Source organism: Perca fluviatilis, chromosome 1 (assembly GCF_010015445.1).
Source record: "Perca fluviatilis chromosome 1, GENO_Pfluv_1.0, whole genome shotgun sequence".
In the NCBI taxonomy this organism is placed as follows: domain Eukaryota; kingdom Metazoa; phylum Chordata; class Actinopteri; order Perciformes; family Percidae; genus Perca; species Perca fluviatilis.
This window is the reverse complement of record NC_053112.1, coordinates 15,004,975-15,023,755: the sequence shown is the minus strand read 5'-3', so window position 1 is coordinate 15,023,755 and position 18,781 is coordinate 15,004,975. Positions and strand designations below refer to the sequence as shown.

Here is an 18,781-nt window from a genome sequence, read left to right as displayed (position 1 = left end):
CAAGTACTATGCTGGAGTAATAATAATAATAATAATAAAAACTTTATTTAAAAACACTTTGTTCATGTCAGCTAAGTTTCTTTCAAGTAACTGCATGAACAGGTATAACTATACATAACACCCTGCCCTAATATTTAATTATTTTTGGACTAATTTCTTCAAAAGTATTTTTGACCCTAACATTATAACATGTTCTACTGGATCGTCATCTATTTTACAATAATGAATCACCCAGAGATGGATGCTTTCCTATTTAAAAAGGCAAAGTTATAATTTTCCTTATCTTATTCATCCACATTACCTAACACTTATTTTCATGCCTCTTCTTAAAATATCAAATAATACGTCCATATTTTATTTCTGAAGAGATGCTTTCCACTGTTCTGTTGAAGCACAACAAGATCACGTTTAACTTTTCTTTTGAGGAAAATGTTACACAGATTATCCACTATTGACATATAAGTTTCAGTTTTGTCCGGTTACATTTTGGTCTATGAAACTGTAAGTAAGTAACACTGTGATTTCAGTTTCAAGCAGTACTTTTAGATGTCATTATATACCACCATCAGATTCTGGTTGACTCTGCAAATGCACACTTTTCACAATTTAACAGGACAAAGTGCACCATCCTTTTACCCTGCCATAGCCCCTCAACACTCAACAATAGTTGTTCATTAAATTCATTTTTGTTTAAAGAAAGTCAGTTTTGAGGAAAAAAAGGATTAAAAAAATGATAAACCTGATCTGACACTTTTTGAAAAATGACCCTTAAATTGTGGTTTCAAAATCACATAGAATGTAGGAGGCAACCAAGGTGAGGTTTAATTCATCAAGCATCATGTACTTGAATTTTACTTTAATTGCAATATATTTTACAATATCATTGATTTTTGTAGAAAAATGCATCTGCAATTAAGTTAACTGACTGGAGGTCCATGAGCTCCTTTGACCCAGAGTCCATCCAGGGTTACACAGCTGAACGCAAACAGACCAACGGAGGATCAGGGAGAGAAATGAAAGCTATTTTCTGGAGTGCTGTTACAGAGCAGCGGTGCTCGCCTTGTCCTTGTTACGAGAGTTATATCTCCTTGCTGCTGCTCTCTGGTTTCTTTGGGTCTCTGTCAGTCCATCTGCTGCTTCTGTTTTCAGCACTTCAGTGTCCGTCTTAGACTGCAGCTCTGCCTGCTCCTCCTCAGCACTCTGAGCAGGCATGTCTCTCAGCCACTGCTGGTAGTAACCACGGAAACCATCGATTTGGACCAGGTAGTTGTTTCTGGACTTGTACTGGGATTGATGGAAGGGAGGAAAGATAAGGGGGAGCAGGAGGAGATGGGCAACATAAAAAATATGAATCAGTCAAGAAACCATTTATCTAAAGAATGACTTTAATCATAGTGTTGTTTTTTTAAAGCTGATTTTTCTCTTGGGGACAAAGGAATAAGATCAAAAATCAACAGAGAAATGATGACCTTTAATTCATTATGTCTATGCATTAGACATTAGAGTTGTCTCTTTACACAGTAGGATTTGGAGCATTCATTTAGAGTTCTGGCCACCTGGCAAGTCTGATATGAATTTATTTGGTCTCTTAAGCAGCTAAATGCTCCATTACATTCACTAGCTTGTCGCCAACAGTGTTTGTCTGATTTTTGGTGCTAGGTGCTGGTGGCGTACAGTGGGTTTATCAGAACTTTTCCGCTGAAAACAACTACCTGCTGGCTCTAAAAACAGAGCTGATGAGAGTGGAGTTTGGACTGTAGTTTAGAGGTGTTGTCACAGATATTTACACAAATAAAGCCTACGGTGCATCAAACCATTCCCAGGACAAAATAAAAGCATCTGAACAGCTCAGTTAAAGCATGGCTCACACACAGATCTAGACATTTTGACTGAAACGGCAACAATACAGTTTTGGAAATGAGAAACCTCTGCAGTTCTTTGGTACAAAATGCTTTGGGAAACCTGTTTTTTTTTTTTTTTTTATATTTGAAACCGATTTCCTTCATTTCCACTGAAGTTGTTGTGCCATGAAGATTACAGCAATCTTCGGGGTACTATGGTTGTGATCGGAATCTGTACCTACCTATCCACACAGGTATTTTTTGCTCAGGTATGAACTGTTTAGTTGGTGATAGATACTGTACATATTCTTACCTGGTTATAGTTGGGAGGATATTGTGAGGCAAACTCCAGCTGCCTGATGATGACCTCATTAGGCCACACCCCCATGCTGCTCATGCTTTTGAGCATTGTTTTAAGGTAGACGAAATCCAGTCTTCGAGTTGCTCGGCCAATTAGAGCAGAAAACACGTGGACGTTAGGCCTTAGTCCCGCCTCCTGTGAAAAACACGTGTAAAGATGAAGGAAACATCTCTCAAGTCTGTTGTTGGATGCTCATTTAATTGTTTGGTTTTATCATAAAAAGGATTTTTTTTGTGGTCTCTCCAATTTGTTGTTAAAGCACTTTGAGCTACACTCTCTGTATGAAATCAATAAAGTTTATTATTATTATTATTATTAAGTAGTCAAGTCAGTTGTATTTCCTATGACAATGCTACAATTCATCTTCATCTCTTAGTGCAGCTAAAACTCAGCACTTTCCATGTTCTCTGTGTTCACATCAACATAAGACAAAGCAGCGGTGACACAACATGGAAGACTTTTCTGTCTTTCATTATACAAATAAGACGTGAGATTTCACATCTTCTGACTTTTATGTGTTTAGGGTTTCATCACCTCCATGTCCTTCAGCAGCTGCAGCCCGTCCTGCTGTCGCTCACAGCCTAATGCGAGGCTTCCAAATGTCTGTACATCCACGTTTACGTTGCGCTGTCGCATCACACTCAACACAGCCTAGAAAGAGAACAAAAGTATCACAAATATGCACAGACTCTTTAAGGGTCGCTTCACCCGAAAAAAAAAACACCCATATTTTCACTATAGTGATGCAGATAGTGTAGGTTAGGTTTAATTTGCCCAGGTTTTGTGTTTGGTGTCTGGTGCTCACGGCATTAAAAAATAAAATAAAATAAAAACAATCAACAGAAAAATATATTTCCAGAAACTGTGTCTTTTGTTGCTCTGGGTGGACGCACACTGTCAACAGTTTTCAAAAGGACAATTTTTTTCCAAAAGAAAGTATTTGTTATGAAAACGGTTCACAGCAGATTATTAAGAGTAATGGGGACACTGTTTCTTGTATTTGGGTGGAGGCAGAAACCTGGCCACATGGAACCAACACTACCTGCATGACTAGACACTGCTAAAGGTAAGTGTCTGTACCTTTGCCTCCACCAGGTCACCAGCTTTGGCTGCTCTGCGCATCACAGAGTTAAAGAATGCAACGTCAAGCTTCACTTTATGTTGCTTTGCAACCTTCAGCAGCATCTGCAGAGACTTGTACCCCGGCTCCATCGTGTCGGCCATCAGAGTCAGAGTTCTGAGGTCTGGACTAAGTCGGTTAGCTGCCATCTTCTCCAGGAAACCTTGAGCTCCTCCGATGAGGGCTAGCCTATCTGATGCTCCATCCACGGTGCCAAGGGAGACCACACTACCATTCTTACACTCAAAAAGGTCCAGTAAGTTAGGGGCTGTAGAATCACCAGCTAAAGCTGAAGGCAACAAAACAGTTTCTCTTTGTCTGACTGCTACCAAATGGGTTGAGTCTTGTCTGCTGTAGGTCTCTTCCTCTCTGCCTCTGCTGTCCTGCTGACTGTCACTGTGTGGATCAGGTTGGATAAACAGCTGCCTCTCCAGGACGTCAATGTCTATTAGATCCCTGTGTCCAGACCCCGATTTTTCGTGTGACACACGTTCCTTCTCGTACTTCGGGTCAGGCCTGAGCAGCACGTCAGTCGCCAGGGCAGGATCACCAATCCCACAATCCCTAGCGGTTCGCAAGAGAAGGTTATAGTTCTTGGAGTCTGGATGAATGCCTGACCTCAGCATTTGGCGCCAAACCTGAAACAGAAACAAAAGAGGTAAGGCACCTATTGACTGTGCCGTGCAATAACAATATATATTACAGTGCCTTGCGAAAGTATTCGGCCCCCTTGAACTTTTCGACCTTTTGCCACATTTCAGGCCTCAAACATAAAGATATAAAACTGTAATTTTTTGTGAAGAATCAACAACAAGTGGGACACAATCATGAAGTGGAACGAAATTTATTGGATATTTCAAACCTTTTAAACAAATAAAAAACTGAAATATTGGGCGTGCAAAATTATTCAGCCCCCTTAAGTTAATACTTTGTAGCGCCACCTTTTGCTGCGATTACAGCTGTAAGTCGCTTGGGGTATGTCTCTAACAGTTTTGCACATCGAGAGACTGACATTTTTGCCCATTCCTCCTTGCAAAACAGCTCGAGCTCAGTGAGGTTGGATGGAGAGCGTTTGTGAACAGCAGTTTTCAGTTCTTTCCACAGATTCTCGATTGGATTCAGGTCTGGACTTTGACTTGGCCATTCTAACACCTGGATATGTTTATTTGTGAACCATTCCATTGTAGATTTTGCTTTATGTTTTGGATCATTGTCTTGTTGGAAGACAAATCTCCGTCCCAGTCTCAGGTCTTTTGCAGACTCCATCAGGTTTTCTTCCAGAATGGTCCTGTATTTGGCTCCATCCATCTTCCCATCAATTTTAACCATCTTCCCTGTCCCTGCTGAAGAAAAGCAGGCCCAAACCATGATGCTGCCACCACCATGTTTGACAGTGCGGATGGTGTGTTCAGGGTGATGAGCTGTGTTGCTTTTACGCCAAACATAACGTTTTGCATTGTTGCCCAAAAGTTCGATTTTGGTTTCATCTGACCACAGCACCTTCTTCCACATGTTTGGTGTGTGTCTCCCAGGTGGCTTTTGGCAAACTTTTAAACGGACACGTTTTATGGATATCTTTAAGAAATGGCTTTCTTCTTGCCACTCTTCCATAAAAGGCCAGATTTGTGCAGTATACCACTGATTGTTGTCCTATGGACAGAGTCTCCCACCTCAGCTGTAGATCTCTGCAGTTCATCCAGAGTGATCATGGGCCTCTTGGCTGCATCTCTGATCAGTCTTCTCATTGTATGAGCTGAAAGTTTAGAGGGACGGCCGGGTCTTCGTAGATTTGTAGTGGTCTGATACTCCTTCCATTTCAATATTATCGCTTGCACAGTGCTCCTTGGGATGTTTAAAGCTTGGGAAAAAAAGGCTATTTTTTTTGACAGAGCGGTGTATTTATAACGAGACTTGATTACACACAGCTGGATTCTATTAATCATCATTAGTCATTTAGGTCAACATTGGATCATTCAGAGATCCTCACTGAACTTCTGGAGAGAGTTTGCTGCACTGAAAGTAAAGGGGCTGAATAATTTTGCACCCACTTTTTCAGTTTTTTATTTGTTAAAAAAGTTTGAAATAGCCAATGAATTTCGTTCCACTTCATAATTGGGACCCACTTGTTGATTCTTCACAAAAAATTACAGTTTTATATCTTTATGTTTGAGGCCTGAAATGTGGCAAAAGGTCGAAACGTTCAAGGGGGCCGAATACTTTCGCAAGGCACTGTACATTATATATATTACCACTTCATTGTATTGTGTGAGTGGGGTCTCAGCTGCAATCTGGGTCAGTGTAAAGGGGCCTTAACTATCAAAAATATTCAATACTAATGTGGTTAGGTGGGTTTAAATCATGCATCTACCTGTAGAGCCAGTCTGAATCCAGTTTGTTTGTCCTTCAAACAGCCCATCAGCAGATAGTGAAACGTCTCCTGAGTTACAGCATGGCCGTTCTGCAGCATCTCCTGCAAACATACACAAACTCATTTAGAACTCTTAACACAATTCAGTAAACCAACCTTCCAAACACGTATATACAAATTTCGGCCCATGCTGTACCCTGAGCGTGTGAATACAGGCTTGAAGGTGATTGGTCATGGCGTGTGTCTTGAGAAGGGCGTGGTACGTGATGGTGCTGAGGGGGTAGTTTTTACGACGGAGTTCTTGCTCCAACTTCAACGCTTGCTGGAGGCCGGCTTGTTTGGATGGCGACTCCGCACAGGCATTGAACAGAGCGGTGTAGGTGGCATCTGCAGGCTCTAGACCTCGCTTTTTCATCTGCAAGACACACACACGCAGCACACACACACACACACACACACACACACATTATTGCTTACCTTGAGATGTCTGTTTGTGTCAAAAAATTTACATCTGAAAAAGGTGTATATGAAAATGTGAAGCTAATTATTGTACGCTAAAAGTACAACTTGGAAATGTAAACTAAAACAAGGACTGGAAATTGAAATAAATATAATACAATTTCAGGAAAACTGTGATATAATTGTAACTGAAAGTACTAACCTATGGGAGATGAAGATGTTTTTACAATTCAACATAAAAACAGCACCACAAAACCTTCTTTTATAATTTTAGGCTTATATCCCAAGCACACAGGATATACAAAAAGCGAGAAGCTGTTCATCGATATATGTTTATTACAAGCTAAAATGTTGATTGCACTGCACTGGAAAAGCATAAGAAGACCAAATATTGGACAGTGGGTTAAGCAGATGTTTGCTACTCTTCCATTGGAACGCATCACGTACTTGCTAAAAGGAAAAAAGGACTTGTTTGAAAGTATTTGGAGACCTTTCATGCTTTTCGCAGAAAGCACAGACTTAACAGAAGATCAAGATGAGGATGACGTTCATGAATAATTTTACAGTCAGTAATCTGCTCGTTGGGAGAAGACTGGTCTCTGTTACTTTGTGTCAAAGAGCATTATGGATATTTAATTTTATATGTGGTAACATTGTATGTTGTGTCTGAGAGGGAGTTCTGTTGTATGTCATTTCAAATTCTAAAAAAGACAATAAAACATATTGTTGGAAAAAAAAAAACAGCACCACAAACTACAGCTTCCTTCTCTTAAAGGTCCCATGACATGGTGCTCTTTGGATGCTTTTATATAGACCTTAGTGGTCCCCTAATACTGTATCTGAAGTCTCTTTCCCGAAATTCAGCCTTGGTGCAGAATTACAGCCACTAGAGCCAGTCCCACAATGAGCTTTCCTTAGGATGTGCCATTTCTGTGTCTGTAGCTATTGAGGAGGAGAGAGGGGGGCAAGGTGGAGGGTGGGGGGGGGGGCCTTGACCAACTGCCACTTTGCTCATTTGAAAGCCATGATGTCTCTCTCTCATGGGTTGGCCAAATTCTCTGGCCGGGCAAAGCAGAGAAAGGGGAGGTAACCTTGCTCCTTATGACCTCATAAGGAGAAGATTCCAGATCGGCCCATCTGAGCTTTCATTTTCTCAAAGGCAGAGCAGGATACCCAGGGCTCGGTTTACACCTATCACCATTTCTAGCCACTGGGGGACCATAGGCAGGCTGGGGGAACTCATATTAATGTTAAAAAAACTCATAAAGTGAAATTTTCATGCCATGGGATCTTTAAACTGGTTTAACAAATTATTGTATTAGTTCAGCTAGTAAATCAATAATAAAAAAATATAAAAATAACACATATGGTTATGGCTTGAAAAATTCTATAAAACTCACTTTAAGATCTTTATCATGATCTACGAACATGATAAAAATGAATAAATAAAATATCCCTACATCATTGTAGAGCCTGAAGGCCTTTTTGAGTTGTCCAGCTCGACCACAGCCTCCTATCAGGATAGTGTAGTTGCACTCCTCCGGCCGCAGCCTCTCTCCCTGCAGCATGTCTCTGCTGAACACATCCAAAGCCTCCTGCAGCTGGAAGAGGACACATAAAGTTTAGGATTATACACAGAAGGAGGTGAGAAGACAGACATACTAGCTCAAATGAACTCACCTTGTTGTCTTTGATCAGCTTTTTGCACTGTAAGAAGTACCAATACGGTGTGTTTGTTCTCCTCCTGCGAGGTTTCACCGGGTCATCATCCTCGTCCACCTCCTCACGGTGCCGCAGATCCTGGATGTATGGGCTTGTTTTTCTAAAAGACCTCCTAGACGACATGTCGGTGGAAAGGGAACCGAAGCTCTCCCTGTCTGGTGGGTCGCTCTCGGCTGGGGCTGAAGGGGAGGCCAGAGGGTCTGTACCCCGATGGGAAGCGGCGGATAGGGACACAGATCTGGCGGATAGCAGCTGCCAGGGTGTCGGTGCGAGGAGCCCTGGTGACCGGTGTCGTGACAAATCGTGTCCCCCTGTCAGATTCAGGGTTCTGGTCGAGTTCTTAACCGTTGAAAACGGGGACAAGTTAGCTACAGACACCGAGACTTTCCTCCCGTTTCGCACGCACGAACGAGCAACGGACGTCAACATATTTAGCAATTTAAGATAGTTAATTAACGTTACTTTTTCGTTATTTTGCTAGTGAGAGAGGTCATCTGCGTAGCTTCTGTTCTGTCATGTTGTGTGCGCACCACGATGTTTCAATGACCAAAAACTACTAAGACCTGAATAATAGATATCGAACAAAAGTTACAAAGCACCACTTATGGCGATGTAGTCCCTAAAATGACTTAACAAGGGCATTAATGAAGTTTGAACATATCACGGTTTAACGGTTTAATTGTTGAAAAAGCTTAATCTCTGGATAGGATGGCCCGTTCCGATCGACTACATCGGTGATAGATTAGTATGCCTGCCATATGCCTGTGCCGTTGACTTCACATCTCTACGCCACTCCCCCGTTCTTAAACCAAACACATCAGGTATACAGTGCCTTGCGAAAGTATTCGGCCCCCTTGAACTTTTCGACCTTTTGCCACATTTCAGGCCTCAAACATAAAGATATAAAACTGTAATTTTTTGGGAAGAATCAACAACAAGTGGGACACAATCATGAAGTGGAACGAAATTTATTGGATATTTCAAACCTTTTAAACAAATAAAAAACTGAAATATTGGGCGTGCAAAATTATTCAGCCCCCTTAAGTTAATACTTTGTAGCGCCACCTTTTGCTGCGATTACAGCTGTAAGTCGCTTGGGGTATGTCTCTATCAATTTTGCACATCGAGAGACTGACATTTTTGCCCATTCCTCCTTGCAAAACAGCTCGAGCTTCGTGAGGTTGGATGGAGAGCGTTTGTGAACAGCATTTTTTCGTTCTTTCCACAGATTCTCGATTGGATTCAGGTCTGGACTTTGACTTGGCCATTCTAACACCTGGATATGTTTATTTGTGAACCATTCCATTGTAGATTTTGCTTTATGTTTTGGATCATTGTCTTGTTGGAAGACAAATCTCCGTCCCAGTCTCAGGTCTTTTGCAGACTCCATCAGGTTTTCTTCCAGAATGGTCCTGTATTTGGCTCCATCCATCTTCCCATCAATTTTAACCATCTTCCCTGTCCCTGCTGAAGAAAAGCAGGCCCAAACCATGATGCTGCCACCACCATGTTTGACAGTGGGGATGGTGTGTTAAAGGTGATGAGCTGTGTTGCTTTTTCGCCAAACATAACGTTTTGCATTGTTGCCAAAAAGTTCGATTTTGGTTTCATCTGACCACAGCACCTTCTTCCACATGTTTGGTGTGTCTCCCAGGTGGCTTTTGGCAAACTTTGAACGAAATTTTTATGGATATCTTTAAGAAATGGCTTTCTTCTTGCCACTCTTCCATAAAGGCCAGATTTGTGCAGTATACGACTGATTGTTGTCCTATGGACAGAGTCCCCCGCACCAGCTGTAGATCTCTGCAGTTCATCCAGAGTGATCATGGGCCTCTTGGCTGCATCTCTGATCAGTCTTCTCATTGTATGAGCTGAAAGTTTAGAGGGACGACCGGGTCTTCATAGATTTGTAGTGGTCTGATACTCCTTCCATTTCAATATTATCGCTTGCACAGTGCTCCTTGGGATGTTTAAAGCTTGGGAAATCTTTTTGTATCCAAATCCGGCTTTAAACTTCTCCACAACAGTATCTCGGACCTGCCTGGTGTGTTCCTTGTTCTTCATGATGCTCTCTGCGCTTTACACGGACCTCTGAGACTATCACAGAGCAGGTGCATTTATACGGAGACTTGATTACACACAGCTGGATTCTATTTATCATCATTAGTCATTTAGGTCAACATTGGCTCATTCAGAGATCCTCACTGAACTTCTGAGAGAGCTTGCTGCACTGAAAGTAAGGGGGCTGAATAATTATTTTGCCCACTTTTTCAGTTTTTTATTTGTTAAAAAAGTTTGAAATAGCCAATGAATTTCGTTCCACTTCATAATTGGGACCCACTTGTTGTTGATTCTTCACAAAAAATTACAGTTTTATATCTTTATGTTTGAGGCCTGAAATGTGGCAAAAGGTCGAAACGTTCAAGGGGGCCGAATACTTTCGCAAGGCACTGTATATATCTCTTAATACATCCATGTATACAAGAGGTAACTCTGCCCTCAGGAAGATTATTTTGGGCTTCAATCTTTGGAGAAATGAACTGGCAAAAAATCTGGTTAATTGGTGACAAATTCTGTCTTAATAACAAAGTAAAAGAGGTTTCTTTTAAAATCTTACATAAAATATATCCAGTAAAAAGGACATTAGAGATTTAAACTTGATATTGAATATTCTTGTACTTTCTGTGAACTAGAAGAAGAAACTGTCATTTATTCTCTCACTGTATGTATAGTAAAATATTTTGGGTAGATGTTCAACATCTTATAAGACTGGGCAACCAATCCAATTTAAAGATAAAGATATTTTTATTTGTTTTGAAGGCAATGAGATGGACAATGATATTGTTTATTTTGTTCAATTAATCTTGTTATTGGGGAAATTCCACATTCACAAGAAGAAATGGGCAGACTCCAAACCAAGCTTTGAACACTTCTTTCAAGAACTGCACCAATACGGCAACACTATAAGAGACATTAAAAATAAGGCAATTAAGACTGGAAGTGTGTTTGAAATATTTCTCATGTACCGGTGATACATTTGACTTAATATGTACTACACTTTTCTTTTCTACTTTTTTTATTTATTTTCGACCTATATTTTTCTCTGTATATGCATCTCTGGTATTGACTATTTGTATATGTACATACTGGCGATGTACCTAGCTATAGTCTTTACTAAATAAAAAAAAATTAAAAAAAGAAGCCACTCCCCCATTCTCTTAATACATCCCATAGATATATACACACACATATACACATATATGTATATATATACACATATATGTGTGTACATATACATATATATATATATATATACACACACACACACACACACATCCATGCACTCTCCGTAGCTGGTCATAAAAGTTGATTTTTGCACCTTATTTCACCTTGTTATTTCTCAAATAACATTTTCACATATGGCTCTAATCCTCTTCTGTACCCATGTAAAAAACATGTGTATTTCCAAAAATTCTCACTATTCCATAACATGGCAAAACTGTGGGGACTTGGTATCACCACCAACAGTAGATCATTGGTGTGTATCTGTTGAGAGCATTTAAAAAATGACATGAACAGACAAACGGTACACAGAACACAGGAATTAAAAATAATTTACATGGAGTTTATTACAACATAATTTGATTAAGATCTTCAGTACAAAGTATCTGAACAAATACATCCCTTAATTTATATTTTTGGCACTTATTTTCAAAGTAGCGGAGTGGTGTAGTAACAGACATTAATTTTGATTGTGAGATGCCCCAATGGCACAAAAGTGTGAAAAACTCCATACCAGCAAATTTCCCTTTGAAGACCATCGTTAGTCTGTAGTGTAAATAAAACAATCGTGGTTGATGTGTTGTTGTAGAGCAGCCGGAAACAGTTGTTGATGTAACAAATCACGCAATCAGAAATCATTGTGCAGATGAAATTAGTCTTTCAATTGGTCAATTTTATTTCCTGCAGAATAAAAATGGTCCGAGCACCTCAGCTGTTGAGAACCATTCACACTGAAGCTTTTTTTGTGATGTCACAACGGTGATGAATGTGGTGGCTGGGCCACGTGGCTCTGGAACAAAGTAATCCTATCCAGCAGTGTTAGTGGGATGTCTCTGATGACTGAAGGCAGGTCTTCATGCTGTAATGGATAGATGACCACACTCAGGGCAGAGCGCTCGACTGAAAATCTAACAGAGAGAAAACACAAGAAAAGGTGAATTTATTTGGCTATTTAGTATTTGATGAGTTTGTCCTCACACACAAGCACAGACCTGTCCAGCAGAGCTTTCTGCAGTGTGCGACAAGCCACTAAGGTGCCACCCATGAACATGTGGCACATGATGACATGGCAGCATCGCTCCATGAAGGTTTCTGCGGCCGATGGGTCAAAGGTACCGCTGCGTGAGATAAGGCAGAGACGCTGCAGACGAGAGCAGCAGGACAACGCCTCAAAGAATGACGTGTTGGCATTCAGATAGGGCTGCTCTAACCTAAAACACACAGACACACAATGTCCGATAAATTAAAAATTAAAAAGATGAGCAAACAAACTCCTTACATTTAATTTAATTAGACTACCTGGTGTACTGTCCTATATTTTTGTAGTGAATATAAGGCACCCAGTTTCATGAAAAACAAAAACAAAACTCAACATAACACTACACTGTAAATCTGACTATGGTTTGCCTGTTTGGGGGTTCCCATAGTTATCCGAAAAAAATACAATGTGCTAATTCTAAATAAACAGGTTTTATAATTCTTTATGTATGTATGTATGTATGTATGTATGTGTATATATATAGCCACAACAAAAAAACATTACTTTGTCGAGACAGATTTATCACAAAAAACACTGCTGAGAGATAAAAGTTCAATTTTTCATGTTTTAACAAAGCATTTAACGGTTCTGAATATCCTAAACACTTCGCTGAGGAAAAATAACACTAGGATCAATTGATTAATTCAACTAATACATTAAATATTATAATTAACTTATAGAAATGCTTTTATTGGAAAGAGGGACAATCTGTTAACTAAAAAGGGACATACAATAATAAATATGACTGTACTGCCTGATGGTTAGTGTTTAGTATTAAAGTAAATGAAGGGTACACAAAGACATCTTCTAACCTGAGTTCCTGAAGCTGTGTGCACTGTTTTAGTGTGTCCAGCAAGGCCGGGGTGTAGTTCATGGTTTTTAGTGATCCCATGTTGGCAAGGGATAATACCTGAAGATCTTTGCACTGCCTGGTCAGCTGTATCAGCCCTGTCCCCTTAAGGACCCCAGGAAGCCCAGCCAGAGTCAGGCGGCGTAATCGAGGCAAAGCCTCAAGTGCCGCCAAGTGTGCATCGCCAACTCCTCGTGCCCACGCACACATACCGCGAGGCTCCACACTGGCACGAGTGCAGGGCTCAAGCCGAGGCAGTGCAGAGACAAAACCTGGACCAATGAGCTCTAAGGTCTCCAAAAAAGGGCAGCCAGCTAAGAGCAGAGTGAGCCCTGAAGTGCTGTCCCCTGACAGAGAAGACTCTGAATTTGGCTTGTAATTCTGGAGCCCCACACGTGGAGTCTTCTTTAGCCCCAGGAACAACGGAGAGTGAGACGTGTTGTTTGTGGAGATCTGAAGTGTGTTCAAGCCGTCTGACAGAGCGCAGGCAGGCAGGGTGAGAGAGCGCAGGTGTGTGAGTTTGGCCAAGCTGGCACACAGGTGTGTTTCTGCACCCAGCCCAGGTGAGTTTTCATGATGATAGTGTGTGTGCATCAGGTTCAGGTGTTTAATGTTGGAACAGCCAACTGCCAACCGGCTCATTGTGTCAGGAACCAGCTGATCTTCCACACTCCTGCACTCTGAGTAAAGGACCTTGTTGATCCCACTGAGGTTCAGGCTGGTCAGCTGTGTGGCGTCTTTGACTCCTCCTTCCAACAATGACTGGAACACCTGTGGCCACAACGCTGGGCAGCGGCTGAAGCTCAGGTGCTTCGGACTGTTTCCCTCCAGGGCTCGCTTTAGAGACAAGGAATCTAGCCAGGACCGAGGAAGCTGGAGGGCCTCCAGGTCACCTCGTTGACCCAAGCTCTGGGCCAGCGAGGGAGCAGCAGGCCAGTGCGCAGGGTTTGGGCCAGGAATCGACACAAGGAAAACTTTGAGACCCTTTGGAACATGAACGCTGAACACTGCCAGGTAGAGCAGGAGCAAGGTCTGATTTACCTGGAGACATCAGCACACAGACAAATTACAAACTGCACAGTGTATACTGCAGATACATTGGAATACAGTATATTACATGTACATGCACACTAGCAAACTCACCTCTCCTGGAGCCAGCCTGGCAGTGAACTCCTCCAGCTGTTGGTAATGTGGCACACTGCTCTGACCCATCATTAACTGACAGCAAACACCGATACCCTCTCTGGTCACGTCTGAGATGTCAAACTGCAGCATCAGCCTGCAGTGCACAGACAGAAACACACATTCAACATTGTAGCAGTAAAACAGTGACAACAATGTGAATGCATGAAGTTCCATCACTAAACTCAACCAAACTACCTTTTGTAGTTTATAATGAAATGGCTCCAAAGCTATCAGATTGATTGACATTTATGTCCCCCCCCCAGGATGAATTGTAAACACGTTGGTCGATGAGCCCTTTACTTTTCCTCTAGCACTCATTGTCCAATACTTTGGTTTATGAGCAAATACCTGCCAACTAATGACAGTCTCATCTGCCTAGGGATGGGCATCGTTTGGATTTTAACAATTCTGATTCCAATTCCGATTCTTCCTTTCGATTCCGGTTCTTATCGATTCTCGATTCCAATTCTTTGAGTGGTGGAGTTGAAACGGGTTAGATGCTTATTTCACAAATAAGAGGAAAGTTTTATTTTGATTCATAGGTGGTTTGCAGTTTTACAGCTTTTGCAATGCAAAATAAAGCCACACTAGAGCTCCGCTTACTGTGCTGCACGGCTGCAACACAACAAGCGCCTGGCTGCCATGGAAACCAAAACTTGCCCATATTAAATTTGGAACCTATGATCAGATTTGAAACCAAATCCTCCAAACGATTCCAATAAAGAAACGATTCTGATGGAATCGTAATTTCTGAAACGATTCCGATTAGGAATCGGTTCTCGATGCCCAACCCTACATCTGCCTCACCTGCACTTTGTGCTAATGTTAGCATGCTAAACTAAGATGTGTTAGTATTTACCTAGTAAAACCTAACAGAGCCTTTAGCATGGCTGTAGACTCTTAGTCTTGTTAGTCTTACGCTAGCCACACACTGCCTGCGTGGCGTGAGCGTGGCATTTCTGTTGCGTGGTGGCTGCATGGCGTTTTCTGTCTTTGCACACCAGAAACATGTCTGACATAGCGCTGCTGCCTTGTCTGTACACATGTATGTTTCCAATTGATAAACTGCACTCAAGCAGCAGTATACTTCATGTTAAACATAAATGTATACTGATTTGATTACAGCAAAGACAACATCGGCAGTATTGACAGCAAAATAGGCTACAGAATATTTCGTTCTGTATTGACAGGTGCAATATTTGAAAATCAAGATTTATTATTATTTTTTTAAATTACATTTATATTTGCATTTATGTCAAAACCTAGAGACTTTCAAACATCAACATGTCATTTATGAAATGTATTTGTGTAAAAATGACATATAAACATCTTTTCCTATTCTATTTTGAATGGAAACACTTCCAACACGCTTGTGTGTCGAGTGAAAAATAGGCGTCGGTCCTATTTCTAGCATGTACGAGTTTTCGGCGCGGCTCGAGTCGCGCCTGAGACTTGTGTGTCACGCAGGCAGTGTGTAAGCTCTAACCTGTTAACATGGGAGCCGAAATAAAACCAGACACGCCACGCAGCTGACACGCCACACAGGCAGTGTGTAGCCGGCCTTAAGTGTTATGCTCCATTCTGGGAATTTTACATTCCTATGGACACTACATGGTGCATACATGCTACAGCTGGTATCTGCTTAATCATATAAAAATGTATACAATTAAATATATAGTTCACTGTGTGCCAAATCAGGAGTGATTCTGGACGCCAGCCTTATGTGAAATCTCCGTAATCGTACTTGCGGAGTTGGGCGCAGCACGGCACCACACCATAACTCGGTGTCAACAGGGTCTGTCTCAGCTCTGACAGGCGGCTCAGTGAATCCACCGCCTCTGAACTGAGCTGAGCAGAGTTGAAGCCTGGCGTCACATCAAAAGCAAGTGATCTGAGCAGAGAGAGGGAGGAGAGGAGACGGGACAGACGCAGGGAAGTGAGGCGACAGCCGGTGACATCGAGGTGCGTCACTCCTCTGCAGCGAGCAAGAAGCTCCACTGTAGAGCCACACAGCCAGTAGCAACCATTCAGGCTGAGAGACTGCACGTGATTGGCTAGCTGCTTTAATATGTGGCGAACAAGTAGATCGTCAGCCTGGAGGAAACAAAAGAATACATTTGTATTAAATGTTTCCATCTGTTAAAATGCAACAAGTATTCCACTGTGTCAAATAAATGTATTTTAAATTTACAGAAAGTTCCACACATGTGCATGAACTTAAAGATTAATAGAAAACTGTGATAGAGATCTTCACTGAAACGATCTTGAAACATGATGCCTCTTCCGTTAAAAGAGCTTTACCAGATACTCCTCAGACAGGCTGACGTTTGTGAGCAGGGTCTTATCGTGGCACAGTGTGTGTAACTTGTGGCAGACGTTTGCCACGTTCCGCACCAGGTCACACACTGGAACATGGCGGAGGATGCACAGCAGGATCTCATCGGACAAATCTGACATTCCCACCGAGGTAGAGGACATTGTGTCCTCGTCAAATACAGCCTAAGACAGACAACAAAGACAGTCAAGTGCGTTTAGACTCTTTGTGTGTTCAGTCAACCTTTGGAAAGAATTACCAAGATAACAAGATGCTACAAATCTTGTCTTAATGTCTGGTAGCAATGACTTATTCTTGGTATTTTGTTATTGAGGACCAACACAGAAAAGCTGTCATCAAGACACTAGATTATGGCTGGGTGATGGACGATTTATCATTCATACTGCGGTAGCTCTCTTTTTAAAAAGGTCCCATGACATTGTGCTCTTTAGATGCCTTTATATAGGCCTTAGTAGTCCCCTAATACTTGCCTTGGTGCAGAATTACAGCCACTAGAGCCAGTCCCACAATGAGCTTTCCTTAGGATGTGCCATTTATGTGTCTGCCACTTTGCTCGTTTGAAAGCCATGATGTCTCTCTCTCATGGGTGGGCCAAATTCTCTGGGCGGGCAAAGCAGAGAAAGGGGAGGTAACCTTGCTCCTTATGACCTCATAAGGAGAAGATTCCAGATCGGCCCATCTGAGCTTTCATTTTCTCAAAGGCAGAGCAGGATACCCAGGGCTCGGTTTAGACCTATCACCATTTCTAGCCACTGGGGGACCATAGCTAACAATAACAGATACTAATGTTAAAAAACCTCAAAGTGAAATTGTCATGCCATGGGACCTTTAATGTCTCTGCTTGCATTATTAAACCATTGTAGGCAATGCTGCAAATCAATGAGCTTGACTGCTTTATGGCATCACTGGATTTTTATATAATTTTGCATCAATGTCAGGTATTCTGTCAGTATTTAATTTGCTGGATATGCCAAAGTCAGACATTAATTTATGGTTATTGTATCCATACACTTTTTCTCAAGTGATTTTTGAGAAGTTTTAACATAACAATGATATCAATATTACAATATAAAATGACATTCATTCATATTGCGTATTGTCTTATTCTGGATACAGTTTAATTATTAACTAACGTTATAGTTTAAGCATTAAAAATGCAATATTTCCTATTAGTAGGTGATGCCATTACTACGCTACATTGGCCGATTAGGAAGTAAAAAATATGAATGTTTCAAAGATGTAGCTTTTTCAAGATATAAGACACTTTGCAGCAAAGTGCATAGCTACGTGTTTAAACATATTAATATCAATTCTGTCTGCCTACCTGTCCACTCACATACAAAATATTATTCTTGTTGTTTAGCAGGTTAATAAAAAGGAGACACCAAACCACATACCACGGGTATTAACCCAAACTTGTTAGAAAAACTTAGCAGAAATCTGGGTGAAGCCTGGTCTCACCTAGTTAGCGTTAACGTTAACGTTAGCTGGTTCAGTTGCTCTGCACGGCGTTACCGTTAACTATGAATGCGTTGTCGAGGTTTCTCGGTTTACCCACCTGTACAATTTGTCGGTCCATGTCCTCTGAAATCCCTCTCATGGCCCCACTCATGATTAGCAGGATTTTAAATTGTATTTCAGATGTTCATCCAGCCTTCATGTTCCGACCAACCCGCTTACATTGAACCACAGGCGGTGTAAAAACCGTTGACAGGACGGATCACGTTTGCTGCTGCACAATGACGGAAGTCTGTCAGTGACGGACATACTTCCTGTCGGTCCAAGGCAACACTAGGCTCGTTCCCATAGACAGTAGGCTAGTTTGAGATGAAGTGCGCCTCGCCTGTAAAGTAGACGAGAGCAGGCGGCAGCAGCGGGGGGCGGTGACAAAAGTCCGCTCTCAACTCGGACAGTTTTCCAGCTGACTCCAGCAGCCTTCAGGCTGAACAGGAAGTGACACAAACACTGTGGTCCAGTCGGGTCCGATTCCGGTTTAATAAAATGTTATCAGACCCATATATCTGCTCCTACACAGTCTCCAGTTGTTTTTATTATGACAGAGTAGCTGTCAAATGCTACATGCGATCTGTTGCTGATTTTAACAACCGACTGTAGATGATCTGTAATCTGAACAGATTTAGTCTCTCTGACTTCTAAACTATCAACCTCACAACATGTGTTCTGTAAGGAATAAGCTTTTAAATCAGACAAATAGCAGT

General features: G+C 41.6%; 2 protein-coding genes across 2 annotated transcripts; both read right to left on the bottom strand.

Annotated features, from left to right (window-relative positions):
- Positions 1–815: 815 nt before the first annotated feature.
- On the bottom strand, positions 816–8,300 carry ptcd1 (pentatricopeptide repeat domain 1). Its single transcript, XM_039814150.1, has 8 exons — positions 7,830–8,300; positions 7,610–7,750; positions 5,887–6,105; positions 5,691–5,792; positions 3,283–3,960; positions 2,737–2,853; positions 2,155–2,337; positions 816–1,284 (listed from the first exon to the last, which is right to left on the bottom strand). Exons 1-8 carry the CDS (start codon positions 8,298–8,300, stop codon positions 1,039–1,041), a joined length of 2,157 nt encoding a protein of 718 aa, XP_039670084.1. The 3' UTR covers positions 816–1,038.
- A 3,175-nt stretch (positions 8,301–11,475) lies between these two features.
- fbxl18 (F-box and leucine-rich repeat protein 18) lies at positions 11,476–18,174 on the bottom strand. The gene is made up of 7 exons (XM_039814483.1): positions 18,121–18,174; positions 16,529–16,726; positions 15,972–16,321; positions 14,186–14,321; positions 13,005–14,083; positions 12,146–12,364; positions 11,476–12,061 (listed from the first exon to the last, which is right to left on the bottom strand). The coding sequence occupies exons 1-7, from the start codon at positions 18,172–18,174 to the stop codon at positions 11,905–11,907; spliced, it is 2,193 nt and encodes a 730-aa protein (XP_039670417.1). The 3' UTR covers positions 11,476–11,904.
- Between the last annotated feature and the right edge of the window lie 607 nt (positions 18,175–18,781).